Source organism: Muntiacus reevesi, chromosome 5 (assembly GCF_963930625.1).
Source record: "Muntiacus reevesi chromosome 5, mMunRee1.1, whole genome shotgun sequence".
NCBI lineage: Eukaryota > Metazoa > Chordata > Mammalia > Artiodactyla > Cervidae > Muntiacus > Muntiacus reevesi.
In genome coordinates this window covers 36,960,454-36,980,887 of record NC_089253.1, presented here as the reverse complement: position 1 = coordinate 36,980,887, position 20,434 = coordinate 36,960,454, and the positions used below count along the sequence as shown (strand labels likewise).

The 20,434-nt window shown below is 43.4% G+C and overlaps 1 protein-coding gene and 1 pseudogene across 1 annotated transcript; one reads left to right on the top strand and one right to left on the bottom strand.

Moving 5' to 3' along the window:
* Window positions 1–1,506: 1,506 nt before the first annotated feature.
* LOC136168840 (ATP-dependent RNA helicase DDX18-like) lies at window positions 1,507–3,897 on the bottom strand (annotated as a pseudogene).
* A 4,521-nt stretch (window positions 3,898–8,418) lies between these two features.
* Window positions 8,419–17,123, top strand: LOC136168800 (pregnancy-associated glycoprotein 1-like). The gene is made up of 9 exons (XM_065936502.1): window positions 8,419–8,471; window positions 9,540–9,690; window positions 10,667–10,784; window positions 10,884–11,002; window positions 12,201–12,394; window positions 13,320–13,436; window positions 14,968–15,097; window positions 15,185–15,283; window positions 16,974–17,123. Exons 1-9 carry the CDS (start codon window positions 8,419–8,421, stop codon window positions 17,121–17,123), a joined length of 1,131 nt encoding a protein of 376 aa, XP_065792574.1.
* The last annotated feature ends 3,311 nt before the right edge of the window (window positions 17,124–20,434 follow it).

Genomic DNA, 20,434 nt, shown 5'->3' with positions numbered 1-20,434 from the left:
TAACATTATGAAACAAGACGGTTACAAATACTGGGTAGAGGATCACTTACTTCACTTTTGATTAAAAAAATTTTAAAGTAGGTATACAAAACACTGGAAGATTAAGTATCAAAATATTAACGGTATTTACTTCTGTTCCAGTGATTAAATATTCTTCTCTGCTTTTGTGTACTTTTTGAAACATGATTATTTTTGAAACAAAGAAAAGTCACTATAAAGAGAAACAGTTATTAGATGCCAGGAGTCCAGCAGTCAAGGTCAAGTCCAGCAATCAAGGTCTGCAGCCCAGCACATGTCCAGTGAGGGGGACAATGGTCAAGCCCAAACGTGGGACAGCATCCTTCCTTTCCTACTGGAATGCTGTTTACCAGACTCTTTCTTCAACATTTAATATTCTTAGCACATTTAATAGGAATCTATGAATATTAACTGGTACAACAGCAAAATGATGCTAGCAACTTTGGTTTTAAATTACTACAAAATGTAATAACCATTTTGTAGTTATAAAACACACTAGAAATAAAACACCAAACACACCAGAAATCAAAAATTACTACAACAAAAAACCCCAACTGACTAAACCACTGACCTTGCTATTCTGTTGTGTGCTCATTTTCAGTTTTCACCATAAATCTATTTTCGTTTCATGGATCTGGAAGAGGCAGTTTTTCTCAAAAAGATGCTTTTGCCTTCTAAGTATTGCTGGAAGTATTTCAAGTTGGAAGGACTCACCAAAATTGAAACCACTTCAAAGAAACAAATTTGACTGAGGGGTGTCACCGTTCTTTGTGCCTTAGTCTGCTAAGTTACCAAATGGAGAAGAGCAGAGACAAAATCTGGGATTTCCCCCAACGTACCCTCAATGTCAGGACTGCTAGGGGCGCTTTATTCAAGTAACAATGACAATGCATATTTCTTACTCCTGAAAAAGTAAAATGGAAAAAGGCTCCTTGTTTTAAAGTCTGGCATATAAAAGCCCAGTGCTCCCTTAACTGAAGGTGCTTCTCAGGGATTTCCCAAAGCTCTCTGCCCTTTCACACAGCGACATTTTCAGCAGGGGTCAAAAAACTGTTAAGGTCCAAGAAAAAACTGAAACCAAAAAAAATTGAGACAATTTTCTGCACCACCACCACTTGTCCAGTGTCCGGTCACCTGCCCTTGCTGGCAGGCTGAGACAGCAATCCAAGTCACAGAAGGCTTCAGACACTAGGAAGGCAAGGTACCAAAAGAATTACATTAAAACAGTAACAAGTTTGGGGGAAAAAAGAGATTTACACTTAGAAATATCCTATCATCACAAAAACTAGAAAGATGCCTTGCTTTGCTCTTGGGCAATCAAGACATCACGACCTGTTTTTTATCTCCAAAAAGGAGACTCACTGGAAACCTCAGTGCTGGCGAACCAAGTCAATTCATACTCGTTAGATGAGCCCAAATCCTAAATTAACACAAATTCCTTTCTTACAGCGAGAAAAAGAAAATCCATTTCAGGACAAAGGTGTATCTTCAGTGAGAGAACTGCCTGCCATCAGATGGCTTCCTGCTTATGTGTTTGAAGATCTTGGACTTCTCGACTTTCTTGGCTTTCTGGTAGCCAAATCCACCACCACCACCTCGCTTTCTAACTTTGCCGTCATTGCTGTTCACATTCAAATCAACAAAAGGAGGCACCTTGAAGCCAAATGACAGAGCAACCTGAGGCAAATTTAAGTTATTAACATTGAAGATCTGTTTCAGGGAGTGGGAATCATAGGCTCGAATGTATGACTTATATGCTTCTGGGCTGACTTATGAAGGAAGTAGTTCTTTTCAATCAGTTTTTCAAGCTGAGACTGAATGTCAGAAATTTTAGACCAGGAAAACTCAAATTCACTTAATGGAACCTTGGATTCTTTCAGGTAGCGAAGGAAACCCAATTCTTCAGGGCGCAAAATGAGCAAGGCATGCCCTCTTCCATTCAGGCCTCTGGCTGTTCTGCCCACACGGTGAATGTATTCCTTGGGGTCATCTGGAGGGTCATACTGAACAATCCAGTCCACTTCAGGAATATCCAACCTTCTAGCTGCCACATCTGTACACAACAAGATCCCTGAATCTGCATTACAGAACTGGAAGTATGTGGTTGTACGCTAATTTTGTTTCTGCCTTCCATAATGGCCAGGACAGGCAAATCGATGTAGTTCAACAACTCATAGTGATATTTCACGGACTTACAGGATGAAAAGAAGACCATTAGTTTCTTCTTCTGGTTCTTCTTAAGAAATGTAAAGAGCAGGAGGAATCTCTTTTCAGAAGGACAGACAACATATCCCTGCTCAAGACCGTCTACAGTTGCATTAGCTTTATCATCATCAACACCAACATACAAAGGCTCCTTTTTCAGAGAAATCCTCGCCAGGTCTTCAACTTTTCAAGTTTGTGTGGCAGAGAAGAGCATGGTCTGTCTGCGTGTTGGCAGAAGTTTGATGATCTGCTTTATTTTTTTATTTATTTTTTTTTTGAAACCAGACCTACAGACATTAAAAATTTTTTTTTTAATTTTATTTATTTATTTTTTTCCAGTGGGTTTTGTCATACATCGATATGAATCAGCCATAGAGTGATTTGCTCTTCAAACCCAACATCCAAGATACGATCAGCCTCATCAATAACCAGACACTGGAGGTTTTTATACATGAACCCGGGGGTATTCTGCATGTGGTCCAGGAGGCAGCCTGGTGTGGCCACGACAATGTTGATCCCATTGGCAAGCTTCTGCACTTCAGCAGACCTGTTACTGCCACCCATTATTAACCCGTATGTGTGAACATGGTGGGTCATCAGCTCCTTAAGGACACCAAAAGTCTGCATGGCCAGTTCCCTAGTCAGTGAGAGAATAAAGACTCTTGTTCCATTCCTGGGCATGAACTTTAACTTAACAATGAGTTCAACTGCAAGGATCAGAAATGCCAGGGTTTTGCCACTGCCTGTTTTTGCAGCTGCTAGAAGATCTTTGCCTTCCAGAAGTGGTCTGACACTTTTATGTTGAATTTCAGTCATGTGTGTAAAGCCCATTTCTTTTATTGCCTTCAAAGTGTTCTCATTGACAAGATTAGTCAGAGAATCAAACGAGGTATCCTCAAAAACTCCTGTTAGTCCCAGGGGCAGGTTGGGCACTTCGCTGTCCTCATCCTCATCTGGCTTCTCCACACTGTTTTCTGTTTCTTCAGGAGCCTGAGCACCATCTTCAGCGGTGTCCTCAGCTTTTGCTTTTTTGGGATCAGGCCCCGCATCATCCACTATTTTTCTCTTCTTCTTCTTCTTTTTTGATTCTGAATTGGGACACTGCATTGCTGCTTCTCTGCTGGTCAAGGTGGTAGATTTCTTGGAGGCTTTCTTAACTTTGACATTTTCCCCTGTTTCTTTAGATACATCTCCATTTGGGGCTTCTGACATGCCTGTATTTACAGACTCTTTCACGAATTTTTTAACTTTGACATTTTCCATGGCTTCCTTAGATGGGTCTCCATTGTTGGCTTCTGACAAATTTGCATTCATAGACTGTTTTCGGGACTTTTTTACTTTTCCACCTACTCCTGGTTCTTCAGATATGTCTCCATTTTGGGCTTCTGACAACCCAGCACTCACAGGTTGTTTCAGGGATTTTTTAACTTTTCTGCTTCCTACTTTTGGCTTAGCTATATCTCCATTTTGGGCTTCTGACAAGCCCACATTCACAGACTGCTTTAGGGACTTTTAAACTTTTCCATCTCCCACCGTTTCTTCAGACACATCTCCATTTTGAATTTCCGACAGGCTCACAGCTGAGGCACCCTGGAGCTTCAGGTTTCGTTGTCACAATTTGAGGTTCCACTTCTCGATCTTCCCTCGTAAAAGTTTCATCGGTAAATGAGACATGTTGCCAGTAAATTGCCTTCAACATGGCGCCAGAGCCCAGCTTTTCGGCTCTCCCTGACAAATTCTTAGAAAAGTATAACTTTCCAAAATGGAACCAGGAAGAAATAGAAGATCTTAACAGACCCATCACAAGCACAAAAATCAAAACTGTAATCAGAAATCTTCCAGCAAATAAAAGCCCAGAACCAGATGGCCTCACAGCTGAAATCTACCAAAAATTTAGAGAAGAGCTAACACCTATCTTACTCAAAATCATCCAGAAAATTGCAGAAGAAGGCAAACTTCCAAACTCATTTTTGAGGCCACCATCACCCTAATACCAAAACCAGACAAAGATGTCACACACAAAAAGGAAAACTACAGGCCAATATCAATGATGAGCTTAAATGCAAAAATCCTTAACAAAATTCTAGCAAACAGAATCCAACAACATATTAAAAAGATCATACATCATGACTAAGTGGGCTTTATCCCAGAAATGCAGGATTCTTTAATATCCACAAATCAATCAATGTAATACACCACATTAACAAACTGAAAGATAAAAACAATGTGATTATCTCAATAGATGCAGAAAAAGCCTTTGAAAAAATTCAACATCCATTTATGATAAAATCTCTCCAGATAGCAGGAATAGAAGGAACATACTTCAACATAATAAAAGTGACATATGAAAAACCGACAGGAAACATTATCCTCAATGGTGAAAAATTGAAAGCATTTCCCCTAAAATCGGGAAGAAGACAAGGTTGCACACTCTCACCACTACTATTCAAAATAGTTTGGAAGTGTTGGCCACAGCAATCAGAGCAGAAAAAGAAATAAAAGGAATACAGATAGGAAAAGAAGAAATAAAACTCTCACTGTTTGCAGATGACATGATCCTCTACATAGAAAACCCTAAAGACTCTACCATAAAATTAGAGCTAATCAATGAATATAGTAAAGTTGCAGGATATAAAATTAACACACAGAAATCCCTTGCATTCCTATACACTAAGAATGAGAAAACAGAAAGAGAAATAAGGAAACAATCCCATTCACCATTGGAAGAAAAAGAATAAAATACTTAGGAGTATATCTACCTAAAGAAGCAAAAGACTTATACATAGAACTATAAAACACTGGTGAAAGATATCAAAGAGGACACAAACACATGGAGAAATATACCGTGTTCATGGATTGGAAGAGTCAAGATTGTGAAAATGACTATACTACTCAAAGCAATCTATAGATTCAATAGAATGCCTATGAAGTTACCAACAGTATTCCTCACAGAACTAAAACAAATAATTTCACAATTTGTATGGAAATACAAACAACCTCGAATAGGCAAAGCAATCCAAAAGAAGAATGGAACTGAAGGAATCAACCTGCCTGACTTCAAGCTCTACTACAAAGCTACAGTCATCCAGACAGTATGGTACTGGCACAAAGACAGAAATATAGATCAATGGAACAAAATAGAAAGTCCAGAGATAAATCCACACAGCTATGGACACCTTATCTTCGACAAAGGAGGCAAGGATATACAATGGAAAAAAGACAACCTCTTTAACAAGTGGTGCTGGGAAAACTGGTCAGCCACTTGCAAAAGAATGAAACTAGAACACTTTCTAACACCATACACAAAAATAAACCCAACATGGATTAAAGATCTAAATGTAAGACCAGAAACTTTAAAACTCCTATAGGAGAACATAGGCAAAACACTCTCCAACATAAATCACAGCAAGATCCTCTATGACCCACCTCCCAGAATATTGGAAATAAAAGCAAATATAAAAAAATGGGACCTAATGAAACTTAAAAGCTTCTGGACAACAAAGGAAACTATAAGCAAGGTAAAAAGACAGCCTTCAAAAATGGGAGAAAATAATAGAAATCAAAGAAACAGACAAAGGATTAATCTCAAAAATATACAAGCAACTCCTGTAGTTAAATTCCAGAAAAATAAAAGACCCGATCAAAAAATGGGCCAAAGAACTAAACAGACATTTCTCCAAAGAAGACATACAGATGGCTAACAAACACATGAAAAGATGCTCAACATCACTCATTATCAGAGAAAGGCAAATCAAAACCTCATGAGGTACCATTACACGCCAGTCCGGATGGCTGTTATCCAAATGTCTACAAGCAATAAATGCTGGAGAGGGTGTGGAGAAAAGGGAACCCTCCTACACTGTTGGTGGGAGTGCAAACTCTGGAGAACAGTGTGGAGCTTCCTTAAAAACTGGAAATAGAACTGCCATATGACCCAGCAATCCCACTCCTGGGCATACACACCGAGGAAACCAGATCTGAAAGAGACACATGCACACCAATGTTCATCGCAGCACTATTGATAATTGCCAGGGCATGGAAGCAACCTAGATGCCCATCAGCAGACGAATGGATAAGTAAGCTATGGTACATATACACTATGGAATATTACTCAGCCAATTAAAAGAATTCATTTGAATCAGTCTAATGAGATGGATGAAACTGGAGCCCATTATACAGAGAGAAGTAAGCCAGAAAGATATACACCAATACAGTATACTAGCACATGTATATGGAATTTAAAAAGATGGTAACAATAACCCTGTATGCAAAACAGAAATAGAGACACAGATGTATAGAACAGAATTTTGGACTCTGTGGGAGAAGGCGAGGGTGGAATATTCTTAGAGAATAGCATTGAAATAAGTATACTATCAAGGTTGAAACAGATCCCCAGCCCAGGTTGGATGCATGAGACAAGTGCTCAGGGCTGGTGCCCTGGAGAGATCCAGAGAGATGGGATGGAGAGGGAGGTGGGAGGGAGGATCAGTATGGGGTCACATGTAAATCCATGGCTAATTCCTGTCAATGTATGACAAAAACCACTACAATCTTGTAAAGTAATTAACCTCCAACTAACAAAAATAAATGGAAAAAAAAAAAAAAAAACAACATCTTCTCCAAGGTCATAGTTCAAAGGGCATATATGAGTGTCATTTGTCAGTGATGTCGTATTCCCCCTGTTGGGATTTAACCATCAAAACTGAATTTAAACAATATGCAAAAATGAGAATTAAGACACAGTGCCCCACCTACATAAACCTTGCAACAGGAGAGGCTCCTGTTGTATTCAAGGGACAGGCCTAGATAGGTCTCATGCAGGAATAGGCCCTGGGAGTCCTGGATGAGTCATTAAACAGGGTTGTCTGTACTTTGACTGCCACAGGTGTTTTGTCTTCTTTGATTGGGAAGACCTTTCAAAATTATTTTTCAGTGTGTTTGCCTTGGCAGACAAAATTTTTCATGGCATAGACCCTATGGGGAAATTATATCAGAAATATATCCATTTATCTTCAACAGTTAAATTTGTTGGTTTGCATGTCCCCGATGATACTTTATAAATAGAAAGGAAACAAACATGTTCAGTATGCATTCAGTCTCTTTTTCAATCAACCAACTTGAATTATATTCCTCTCTGTCCACACTGCAATCCCAAGTCTAGGCCAGAAATAAAAACCTGCAGAGACTGAAGGCTGATTCCACCACCTTGTTGTGGAGATTTTGTTCCCACTGTTTTATTGGGAAAAAAAAATTAGTTGCTAACACTAAAATCAATAGATTGTACATAAATATCCAAAGTTCTGATTCTGTTGAAAACATGGCCAACTGGCCTGCTTTCCAGCATGGTTGAAGTGGGGGAAAGTCTACTCCCAGAGGTCAGGGTCCAGCATGTCCACCTAATCCTACTATCATTTCTCTTGCCTCCTGGGGCCATGAGTTTGTGAGAACTAGAATGCTGGCTCTATTAAGATAAAGACTACTTTCGTCTTGATCAACTTTGACTTTGAAGCCTGTAACCCAGAACCCAGCACACAGTTCTTCCTTGTATGTTTGTTGGATGATATAAAATATCTTGTGGATGAATATGACATTTTTTTCCAATACTGAAACCCATGCAATGGAAGTACTGTTCTGCCCTAAATCTTTGATGCAGACTGGCATGACAGGTGCCCTGATCTCTGCCGTTAGACCCACTACCTAAGGCTAGTTGTATGCCCCTGGGCTGTCCCTGAAGTCTTCACTTTGCCATTTGACAACTTATCCTCCTAGTAATCTCCTCTACAACGAATACAGCAATGCATATCTCATGAAGTGGCTAGGAAGATGACATGAAACCATGAATGTCGAGTACGGCCCCTAGTTACCATTTTCTTGATGTTCTTAGCAGATTTTTCTCCAAGTAGGCACGGTTATCATCTCCTTAGATGTCCATGCAGATCAGTTAGATTTTCCAGCCAAGCTTCAAGGAAGTGATTACAGTTCAATTGTCTGTATTCTGAGAAGCTTCAAAGCCCACTCGCCAAGGACACTGATGAAGGTAAAGATTTTATCGAAAACTTTGGGTTTTTATCAGATATATTAGTGGCGTAAAGGGGAAAATAAGGTAGGTCAGAGCATATATAACTAGGAGCTCCCAGTCACCACTACATGCTAACAACCTGAACTTCCCTGAGTACTTGGAGCCAGGAAAGAAGCATGAACTGGCTTGTGCTCCTCGGGCTGGTGGCCTTCTCAGAGTGCATAGTCAAGTAAGTATGGGAACTGTAAGCTGCATAATCTTCCTTTCTCAGTTTTTTCCTTTTCACCTGATTATTCTTCCACCCATCAGGTTTAGATGGGAATGAATATTTCCCTGACAGTCTTGAAATTCAGCCCTTACCTATTGATAAGTACCTTGCTTTAGGAACTGTGGATCCCAAGGGTCTTGGTGTAGATTTGCAGGGTTGCACAACTCTTGGGGTCAAGTCATGACCTACTGGAAGTGCAACTCCTTACAACTGTTCAGTGCACAGTCTATGCAGATGTCTTGTGGAATAGCAGTTTTCTACATTTTATTCAGCATGTCCTCTTTGTTCCCTGTCTATTTCAGTGTGTATATGTCTATGTCTGCATCTCTGTATCACTAACATTGACCTCTCCATCTCTTTGGAAGTCTCTGTGAGTGTATTGCTCTCTGTGTTGTTTTCCTTTAATTTTTCATTTGACTCATCCTTCCTTCTTGAGCCTCTGAATTTCCCTTATTTTTTCCCTCTCTCTTGGATTCTTCTTTCAACTCCTTTTTCTCTTTCAACTTGGAGAAAGATACACTGTTTGATATACAGTTTTATATCTGATAAGCAGTGTGATCACAGCCAACTCAGTAATATCTTGCATTTCAAATTGCTCCATTGTAAAAGATCATAAGAGTCCCCCTTCCACCTCCTTCCTTGAGGTTTTATGAGAAGAATACAGTGGGATGGCAACAGCAATGCTAATGGCTGTCATTGTTGAGACTTCCTGTTTATCAGGTACCTTATATCATCACTTCACTTATCCCAAAGGTATTCTATTTGGAGTGTTTGTATTGCTACATTCCACCATTTTACCGAGGGGCAGAGTGAGACACCACATGGTCATATGGCTTATCCCAGCTTGCAGAACAGAACCTGTAATCAAACCTATGTCTTTGCCTTGGTATATGCATAAAATTCTGATAATAATGTGCCTCATAAAAACGATTAGAAAATACACAGGGCCATTACGATGACAATTTTACCTGAACACTGACAGCTAATTTTAGCTTCGTCTTTGTTTTCTTTGTCAAATGCTCGGTAAAGAATACCTCTAACGAGAGTGAAGCTGATGAGAGAAACCCGCAGTGAAAAAAACATGCTGAACAATTTCCTGAAGGAACATGCTTACAGTCTGTACCTGACTTCTTCTCCTGGCTCAAATATAACTACTCACCCCCTGAGAAACATCCAGGATGTGAGTATTTTGGGAGGATGGTGCTCCACAGTGCCCCCTCATGCTCTAGCCTAGCACCGGGGCTCATCTGGAGGTCCCAGGTGGGATGTTGGGGTTGGGGTTCCTGCAGGAGCCAGAAACACTGGAACACAGGGACCCCACCCAGAGGAGAACACGCTCTCATCCTCAACTGTTGATCTTTGTGACTGGGCCCGGCAATTACCAGGTGGCAGGTATATATCCATTTCTGTGTCAAAGATGTGTCATTAGTTTGAGGGAGATTGTTCCTTCTGATACAAATGAGTCAGTAAGTTACAGATGAAGAGGGAACCGTCACTGATCAAATGGTAGAACCAATGGCAAAACATTTGTGAATCCCCAAGCAGAGGAATTCAGTTTCCACGGAAGCAAGAACCACAGCCGTAAAAAGTTACTGAACCCATATTCCGTGTAAGGCATAAGTATTTGACACTGTGGTTTCTGTTTTTACATTAGAGAAAGGGCTTATTTTGTCTTCAAGAATGCTCAACCGGCCTGAGAGATAGATGTATTAGTAAATAGATATCAAATGAAAGGGTCACCTCTGTGATGTTGATTGAATGTGGTCTGAGTTTAGAGGGAGTGGATGAGGTTGATCAAGAAGGACGTCCTGGAGAAGGGGGTGCTAAGGCTTGGTTTGAAGAGACTACAGAGCTTCTCAAATGAAGGTACCAGGACTTCCCTGGGTGTCCAGTGGTCCTGGAGGTCCAGGGGTTATGCCTCTGTGCTTCCAATGTAGGAGATAACACTTCAACGCCTGGTGATAGGGTCAATATCCTGCATACCATGCAGCACAGGAAAAATATATCAAATGAGGCACCTCTGTGACCAAAATCAGTGAGCTGCATGGTGCTTAGAAAGTGATATTAAGAGATATGTGACATCCAGAGGGAGGCATGTGTGTGGGAATAGAGGGTAGCCAGTTCTGCCCTGACCTACTCACTGCTTTTCCCGCTAGATATTCTACCTGGGTAACATCACCATTGGAACACCCCCTCAGAAATTCCAGGTTGCCTTTGACACAGGTTCATCTGACTTGTGGGTGCCCTCTGTCCTTTGCTCCAGTCGATTCTGTTGTGAGTACAGACACCCCGTACCCGGACCATCTTTCCATTGCCCTGCCACCCTATTTTGCACCCTTGGCACCTGATGACACTTATCTCTTGTGTCTGCAGCTTCACACGTTTTGTTCAGACATCGTGAGTCTTCCACCTTCCAGCCTACTGATACAGGATTCAGAATCGAATACACTTCTGGGACTATGAAGGGAGTTGTTGTTCATGACACCATTAGGGTAAGAGGGTAACAAATGCTGAGTCAGGACTGGCTATGGAGTGACCACTGCTTGCAAAACAGATGCAGGACCTTCTGGCAGGACCCTTCCTAGCCTAACTCCCATAGATCATAGCCATCTTAACCACAGGATTCTGTCCCTGGGGAGGCAGTGCCCGTGGTGACACACGAGCACACAGATTAGCTAACCGAGAGTGGCTTGAGATGGGGACTTGCAGCTTCTCTGCCCATGAGCAGTTCAAGGTTCATTTTGCTGGGAGTGAGAAGAGGGGGAAGAAGCACCCACTTCTATATTCTCAGACTGTTCCAGGCACTTTCAGGCGATAACTGTTTTAGTCCTGCAACAACCCCACACAGCAGTTACTCTGTTTAACTCATGAAACGCATGAGGAAACTTAGGTATAGACAGCAAGGGCCTTGCTGAGGACACACATGTGGTAAACAGTGGAGCTCAGCTGGCTTTTCAGGACTGAAGTTGCTTTGGGGTGTTTGGGGACAAGATAAAAGTGATCTGGGGATCCTCAGGGCAGTCAAGGGCTTCAGGTGCCCAGACTGGGAAACTGGAGGCCTGAGAAGTTAGGGGCTCTGATAAATGAGTTCTCACTCTAGGGGGCCTTTGAGAGTCCAACAAAACTTACGGTCTGTCTCCCCCAAAGTACTTGAGTAGTTCCTCCCTCTCTCTTTCTCTCTCATACACACTCACACAAAGACACACATATCCCTAAAAGTTAATCCCCAGGCAGGAAATTCATAGATCCCTGCAAGCAAGAATGTGTTTTTGGCTTCTGTCTTCCTGGACAGATGCAGAATCCACAGTACCTTACAGAGAAAGCAGTTCATTCCTGTCATTAGGTCACAGTGATGCCAAAGAGAAGGCTGCCTTGCTCTCGGTGCATTTTGTCCACAAGGGGGCACCGATGGGTTCTGGCCTGACTCTTGGTTGTCCCACCTGTACAGAAGCCAGGAGGCCAATTTGACTCGCTAAGGTGGTGTTTTTCAGAGAGGCAGGTGTTTTAAAATTCACAGCCTCTCACAAATGGAACCCAAATTTCCCTCCCAGTTTGGTCTAACTGACTGAGGTCCACCGACCACACAGCCCAGCCTCAATTCTTCTCTGAGTATATAATGGCAAAGCACCCCAGCCCAGTCCTAGCCCCACTTCATGTATCTGTAAGTGGGATCACTCTTCTCTCCCACAGATTGGGGACCTCGTAAGTACTGACCAGCCATTTATTCTAAGCGTGAACAATTCTGGGTTTGACGAAATGCCTTTTGATGGCGTCTTGGGCTTGGGCTACCCCAACTTATCTCTCACTGGATGCATCCCCATCTTTGACAACCTGAAGAATCAAGGTGCCATTTCTGAGCCTGTTTTTGCCTTCTACCTGAGCAAGTAAGTCTGAGATGGACAATCCATTTCTCCAAATTAGCTGTAATTTGCTTTCAGTTGTAGGAAATTTATAGAACACTTGATAAATAAGTATCTTGAGAGATAATATAATCCCAGATAACTATGGCCCCAGGGCCCTACCTGGCTTCACCACTGGCTTTTATAAATAATGTTTTATTGGAACATAACCCTGCTCCTGGGCTCAAGATCAATAACTTGATCTAGGGGGATGAGTGAGGAGGAAGACTAATGGAAGGCAATAGGTATCAAGTTGGAAGGAAAGGCATTAGGATTTGCTTGTGAATTTGATAATGAAGGAGAAGGATGGTGGGTTTCTTTCCTTCTTCATTAGCATTTCAAAGCAAGCCCAGGGCCAGCTACCCAATTTGCAAGAGCCAGTGAAAAATGAAAGTTTGGGACACAAAACAAAAATGTGGGACCCCTTGTTCATGAAATATTAGGCATTTCAACACAGGGAGAGCAGAGGTGGGGTCCCTTATGAGTGTGGGGCCCTTTGGACATTAGAGGTCACAGGCCAGTGGAGCCAACTCTGGGTGACCTGACCCACACCCTTAGCACTTGCAGGCCTTGATTTTCCTGAAAAATGACAAAGTGGACAAGGGGAAAGCCAAAATGCTTCAGCACCCTGTCCTGTGAGGGTGTCTGAGCACTCATGTCACAGGAGGTCCAGGGCATCTTCAGAAGATATAGTGGGTGGAGCCCAGCCAGGTGACTCAGCTTCTAGCCTCCTATGTGCCACTCATTAGCCCAGTAACTGACCTCAGTCTGGTTCTCAATCTCTCCTAGACTCAATTTCTGCATCTGTCGATGAGGACCTTATTAGGGCCTTGATGGGTAGACAAGCACAGCTCTCAGACAGTGGTGTTGTTATCATCCTCCAAGTATCCCCCCGCTGTCTTCTCTACAGAAGCAAGCAGGAGGGCAGTGTGGTGATGTTTGGTGGAGTGGATAAATCCTACTACCAGGGAGCACTCAACTGGGTACCATTGATCCAAGCAGATGACTGGCATGTACACATGGACCGGTAAGCTTTTCCTTCTGATGGTCAGCCCAAGGGATGCTCCCAGTACTATACATGGACACAGGCAGACACACACAAATGCATTTTCAGACAAATAGTCACAGAGATATATACACCACCCACAATGACACAGACAGACATACAGACACATGGAAAAAACAAGCAGACACGTATAAACATACACAGAGACACATATAAACATGCATAGCTAGTCAGAGACACAGAAGCACACACAGAGACACATAAAAACACATATAAAAATAAACACACAAGCACATAGGTACACAAACAGCCCATGGATTCATAATCCCCAGGTCTCCTGACCAGGGCTCAGAGCAGGGTCCTCACAGGGTCCAGAGAGGTCTGTGCAGCTGGGAGAGCGCTGCACCTGCTGTCCCGTGAGGCGGGGAGCACGGTCAGAGGACTCTGCAGTGTGGTGAACAGGATCAGGGACGATCTCACCAGCCTGGGCAGCGTTATAAGATGACCAACTGTCCAGGGCTACCTGGGACCAAGCAAGTTCTCAGGACAGATAAATGTCAGTTTAGAAACAGGGAAAATCTTCAGAAAATGGGGGAAACTGGTCTCCTTAAGGAGAAGCTACCCAGCAGTGGAGAGAGGTTGGCTGCAGTCTTAAGCCGCAAAAGCAACTAATAAAAAAGACACACCACGTCCCTGGGCACAGAGTGGGGCAGAGGCTATAACTGAGAGAATCAGGAAGATGGGATCCAGGAGGGACCTGAGGACAATAACAATAACTGATAGGGTTCTGTGTGATACCCTCAGACAAAAGCTGACCTGTCCTTTGGAGTTTCCGTGGGCTAGTCATGTATTTCCTGGCCAGGGTGTCAGGGTCTGAGCTGCTTGTAGGAGCAGTGATGGGAGACACCCTCTCCCAGAGGAGCCCCTCTTTCCCACCACTATGAGAATCTGCTGCCCCTGTGAATCTCATTTTCACTCTGTGGTCGACCCATTATTTGATCCCCACAGGATACAGCTCTCTGGATGTTTCTTATTATTTTCACAGTCTTCATTCACTCATTGAACAGACAAACATTGGGTATCCACTGTGTGCCAGGCACTTTAGGGAAGCAATGAGAATAAAACTCGCCCTCACATCTAAGAAGGCGGATGCATAGAAATGACACACACACTTCGTGAATTGACTTTGGTACATGCTAGACGTGAGGAAGGGTCTACAGAGAGTGACCAAGAGAGGAGACTGATAAACACCGGCAGAAAGTCTTCCTCGAAAACAGTACAATTAAGCTGGAATCTGGAAGATGAGAAGAACTTTGCTAGTCAAAGGGAAGGGGACTCTTCTAGGAAGGAAAAGCAGCTTGTGTCAAGCTACAAAAGATCCTGGTGTATTCAAGTACTGAATTCGAGGATGTGAAGGGAGGTGCCGTGTCGAGAGCAGATGAAGAGAGTCAGGGCAAGAGACAAAGGGCTGTTTAGGAGACAGTCGGGAAGGGGGCAGCTCTGGGGAGACTCAGAGTGACCTCGATGCCCACTTTGTTCCACTGTCTCTCAGCATCTCCATTAACAGCGGGGTTATTGCTTGTAATGGCGGCTGTGAGGCCTTTGTGGACACCGGGACGACACTGATCTATGGCCCAGGAAGACTGGTTGATAACATCCTGAGGCTCATCGGCGCCACCGAGGTGAAAGGTCATGCCCCAGGGTCAGTCCCAGTCTCCACACACAACAAGGATCTCCAGGGCCAACCTCTCTCCCTCTCTCTCTATCAGCACTACGTTTCATGTTCTGCGGTCAATACCCTGCCCTCTATTGTCTTCACCATCAACGGCATCAACTACCCACTGCCAGCTCAAGCCTACGCCATCAAGGTGAGGGGACAATACTGAGGGTTGGTTCCCCTGGGCAGGATCCCCTGGGCTGCTGCTGGGAGGAGGGCGCCCTCTGCAGGCCATGTCACACCACTGCAGATGCTGCTGAGCCTTGTGGCTCGGCCAGTGCCTCCCACAAAACCAACTACTTGGGAGTAAAGGGCCGTCTGGGACACTGATCATCCTGATATAAACGTGGAGACGCTACACCATGCTGGCATGGTGAGAGTCACAAGGCGAGGGGAACACTGAGGCCCTCAGTCCAAGAAGAGCTTCAGTTCAATCTGAACACTTAGGTGCATGAACACGAAAGTCAGCACTAGCAGTCCCCGAAATTGGCCATGTTACAAGGAGAATGGCTCGGGACAATCCCAGTGTGATGTCCCATCATAAATTAACAGTCTCCCTTCCCTTCTCAAAGTTTTCCTGCTTTGGATGACAAATTACATGGTCCCCCTAGATCTCGGCTGCTTCTTCCCCTTGCTCTGGCCAGGTGCCCCCTTTGTGATTTGGAGTGCCCGACCCCTACTCGGGTTAGGGATGTTGGATACTAAGGTGACTAAGGGTGCACAGTGACTGCTCAGACCTTGCACAGGGTGGAGGCTTCATGTCTGCTCCCTATGGGAGTTCAGAACAGGCTGACGGGCTCAAAGAAGGCTTTGAGGAACAGAGGGAATTTCAGGAATTCTAAAACCACAAACTCATGGAGCCATATGGAGGGTTGCTTGGTTCTAGGCAACACTGCACTGAACTCCATGCAAATGGCATCCCAAGGTGCTCTGCATTGGGGCACTGGGGACTTACTAGGGGTGATGAGGGCTACAGACTGACTGGTGGGAATGGGGAACCAAAGTACATTACCCAACCAAGCCTGGAGTGGCCAAAGAGGGTGAGTGTGGGCCGAAGGAGGCTTCCCAGGGTTCCTGAGTTAAGTCTTTAAGAATGTGTTGTGGGCACTGCTATATTTAATATGGATAACCAACAATGAGTTGCTTTGTATCAAAGGGAAATCTACTCAGTTATATGACAGCCTGGATGGGAGGGGTATCTTTGGGACCAGGATACAGAGCTACATACAATTGAGTCCATTTAGTGTCCACCTGAAATTCAGAATATTGTTAATCAGCTATACTCCAATAAAAAATAGATTTTTAATACAGTTTGGATTGTGGTGATGCCAGAGGAGGACCTGCATTCTCGGTAGAGAAAACATGGAGCAGGAGTCAGGAGTAAAGAAACAGGGAGTGAGGAGAACAATGGACACACTTGTTCTTTTCTAAAAATTGTACTGAAGTGTGGCTGCTCTTCAGTGTTGCCTGAAGTTCTGCTGAACAGCAATGTGACTCAACTATACACATAAAAAGTATATATTCTTTTTCTTATTATCTTTAATGTGGTTTATCACTGGATATTGAATGTAGTTCCTTACTCTCTACAGTAGAACTTTGTTGTTTATCATTCCACTATTTCCCCCACTCCCAGTCCTCTACTCACCACACCCTTCCTCATGGCAGCCCCATGTATGGGCCCTTTTTGGTTTTGGATGAACTCACACATCCCTGCTGCTCATAAAACCACTTCATTTTTACCAAAAGAGGGAAATAAAACAAAGAACGGTGCTGGGTCTGGATATTTGTGGGAGTTACACGAAAGGGCTCAGGGTGAATGATGTCTGTCTCTGACTCCCCAGGATTCTAGCGGCGACTGCTATATTGGCTTTAGAGAGAACCAAGCGAATACATCTACAGAGACCTGGATCCTGGGTGACGTCTTCCTGAGGCAGTATTTCTCGGTTTATGATCGAGGAAATGACAGGATTGGCCTGGCACAGGCAGTGTAATGCTTGGAGTGATTCAGGAGTCAGTAAGGCCACTCTTAACAAACACTCACTCACACTTAGGGCACTCCTGCCCAGGATGCTGATGAACTGTATTTTGTGGTCTGCACACCCTATTCTCAGTAAAGAATAAAGGGTTTCACTTGTAATGGTGCTGAAACAAATGGGTGCCTCTGTTTCTGTCTGGGAGTGAAAGTTCTAGAACCAAATCTGAATCAAAATTGAGAGGAGCCCAACTCCAACTGGCTTCAAGGAAAAGGGAGACTCACTGAAATGATTCTGGGAATGTAGGACACAAGAATCAGAGCAAATACAAAGATCTCAGTGACCGGACCCAAGAAATCAGAAGTCATCAGTTCTCTCTTTCTCACCCTCGCTCTTTCCCTTTGCTCTTCTTTGGGGGTCTGAGCCTGACAACTTTCTTCTTAAGGCTTCTACACCTAGTGAGGGAGTCCAAGCTACCTGCCCTAGGGATTTATATCTGCAAGGCATCACCTAGTAAGGAAAGAAGCTCAGAGCTATCAGAGTTCAATGGTGTTTTCTGAATGACCCACCTCAGATCACCTGTACAGCCCCAGATCAGCCATCCTGGCAGGGCCATGCTGTCCTATGACTGGCTTTTCATGGTCTTTGGCCCTGACCCAGCAGCACACATGATTCTCAGTTTCTTCCAGAACTACATGCCTGAAGCTGGGGAAATGCAGCCCCAAGTATAGTGACTGGGGGATGGTCAAGGCCATGGAAGAGTTCCTGATGACCCACCAACTCCACTACCTCCTCATTCAGAGGAATTCCAAGGGCTAGTGAAATAGACTCTTTTCATCCCATTTCAGATGTTCCTATCACTGGGCTTCTCCTTCAAGGGAGTTTGGGTGAGGCACTTCATGCAGAGCTGGTTCCCTCTTGTTCCTACACCCCAGTCACCAGCTCTCTGCCACATATGCCTGCTCTGTCTTTTCCAGTCCTACTTGGTAAGTGATGGCTCCAGTGGATCCCTGAGCCATCCCCCTCCCCCAGGGCCCAGATTGCACCTTCCTTGGCCTCCAATGCTGCTGGGGACAATACAATGCATGTATCGGGGGACCCAGGGTACACAGAGCCTTCAGTCTTCCTGAGCTTCCTCCAGGGGTGGAGTTACAAACTCTTTGCTTGGAACTGCCACAGTTAGGCACTTTTGCAGAGGAAGCATCCATTCTTTCCACCTGGAGGCCCTCAGTAGATGCCTCAGCTGAGACAGCAGGGGTCAGAGGTTGATTTCCTTTCAAATTGACTGGTTTGATATCCTTGTTGTATAAGGGAGTCTCAAGAATCTTTCAAAGCACCACAGTTCAAAAGCTCAGTTTTGTTTTGTTTTTGTTTTTGTTTTTTTTTGCCATTCACCCTTTCTTATGGTCCAGATAGCACATCTACACATGATTACTGGAAAAATCATACTTTTGACAATACAGACCTGTGTAGAACAGTGACACTCTGCTTTTTAATATAACGCCCAATTTTTTCATAGCCTTTCTTCATTCCAAGGGGCAAGTGTGTTTCAATTATGTGGTTGCAGTCAAGTTCCATAGTGTTTTTGGGGCCCAAGAAAATATTCTCCCACTGTTTCCACTTTCCCCTAATCTATATGCCTTGAAGTGGTGGGGTTGGATGCCATGAATGTTGATATTTTTTTATGAATATTTTTTTGAATGTTGAGCTTTAAGCCAATTTTTGAATCTCCTCTCCTCATCAAGAGGCTCTTTAGATCTTTGCTTTCTGCCATTTTGGGGGTGTCATCTTCATATCTGTGGATGTTGATACTTCTCCCAGCAATCTTGATTCCAGCTTGGGATTTATGTAGCCCAGCATATCGAATGATGTATCTTACATAGAAGTTATATAACAAGAGTGACAGTGTACACCTTGTCATGTTCCATTCCCAATTTTAAATATTTCAGTGTTCCGTGTCTGATTCTAACTGCCACTTTTTGACCTACATGCAGAATTTTCAGGAGACAGGTAAGGTGATACTCCCGTTTCCTTAAGAATTTTCCACAGTTTGTTGTGGTCCACAAAATGAAAAGCTTTAGCATGTCAGCGAAGCAGACAGAAATGTTTTTCTGGGATGCCCTTGCTTTCTCTATGATCCAATGGATGTTGGCAATTTGATCTCTGGTTCCTCAAACCAGTTTGTACATTTGGAAGTTCTCAGTTCATGTATTGTTGGGGCTTAGCTTGAAGAATTGTGAGAGTTACCTTGCTAGCAAGTGAGATGAGCACAATTGCATGATAGGTTGAACATTCTTTGAAATTGTCTTTCTTTTGGATTGGTTGAAAACTGACCTTTTCCTGCACAATGGCCACTGCTGAGTTTTCGAAATTGCTGACATATTGAATGCAGCAGTTTTATAGCCTCATTCCTTAGGATGTTTTAAACAGCTCAACTGGAATTCCATCACTTCCACTAGCTTTGTTTGTAGTGATGCTTCCTAAGGTCCACTTGATTTCATAACCCAGTATATCTGGCTTTACAAGAGTGATGCAAGCATCATCCCTATCCCTAATTTATGACCATTTATGTACAGTTCATCTCAGCATTCTTGCCACCTCCTCTTAATCTCATCTGCTTCTGGTAGGTCTTTGACTTTGCTGTCCTTTATTGTGCCCATGTTTCCATGAAGTGTTCCTCTGGTAGCTCCAATTTTCCTGAAGAGTCCTATACCCTTTAGAATTCTATTATTTTCCTCTAATTCTTGCACTGTTCATTTACGAACACTTTCTTATCTCTCCTTGCTTTTCTCTGGAGGTCTGCATTCCATTGGATGTATCTTTCCCTTTCTCCCTTGCCTTTCACTTCTCTTTTCTCAGCTGTTTTTAAGACTTTCTCAGGCAACCACTTTTCCTTCTCATATTTGCTTTTCTTGGGGATGGTTTTGGTGACCACCTCCCATACAATGTTACAAACTTCCATCCATAGTTCTGCAGGCTACCGGACTTAATCCCTTGAATCTATTTTTCATCTCCTCTATATAATCATAAGGGATTTGATTCAGGTCATAGCTGAATGTTCTAGAGGTTTTCCTTATTTTCTTCAATTTAAGCCTGAATATTGCTTGTTTCTGCCTAAGCATTGGTGCCAGATCACCATCCACCACTCCCAGTGGGTGTGTAGCGAAAACACACAAATTGAGGACAATTGCCTTGGGTTTTTGCTTGGCGATTCACGTCTATAGGTGTGTGAACTTGATCAAGTCTCTTAACCTCAGTTGTCTCATCTACAAAATGGGCACCATGATGATAATTCCACCTTCTAGATTGCATGTGTGCCTGCTGAGAAA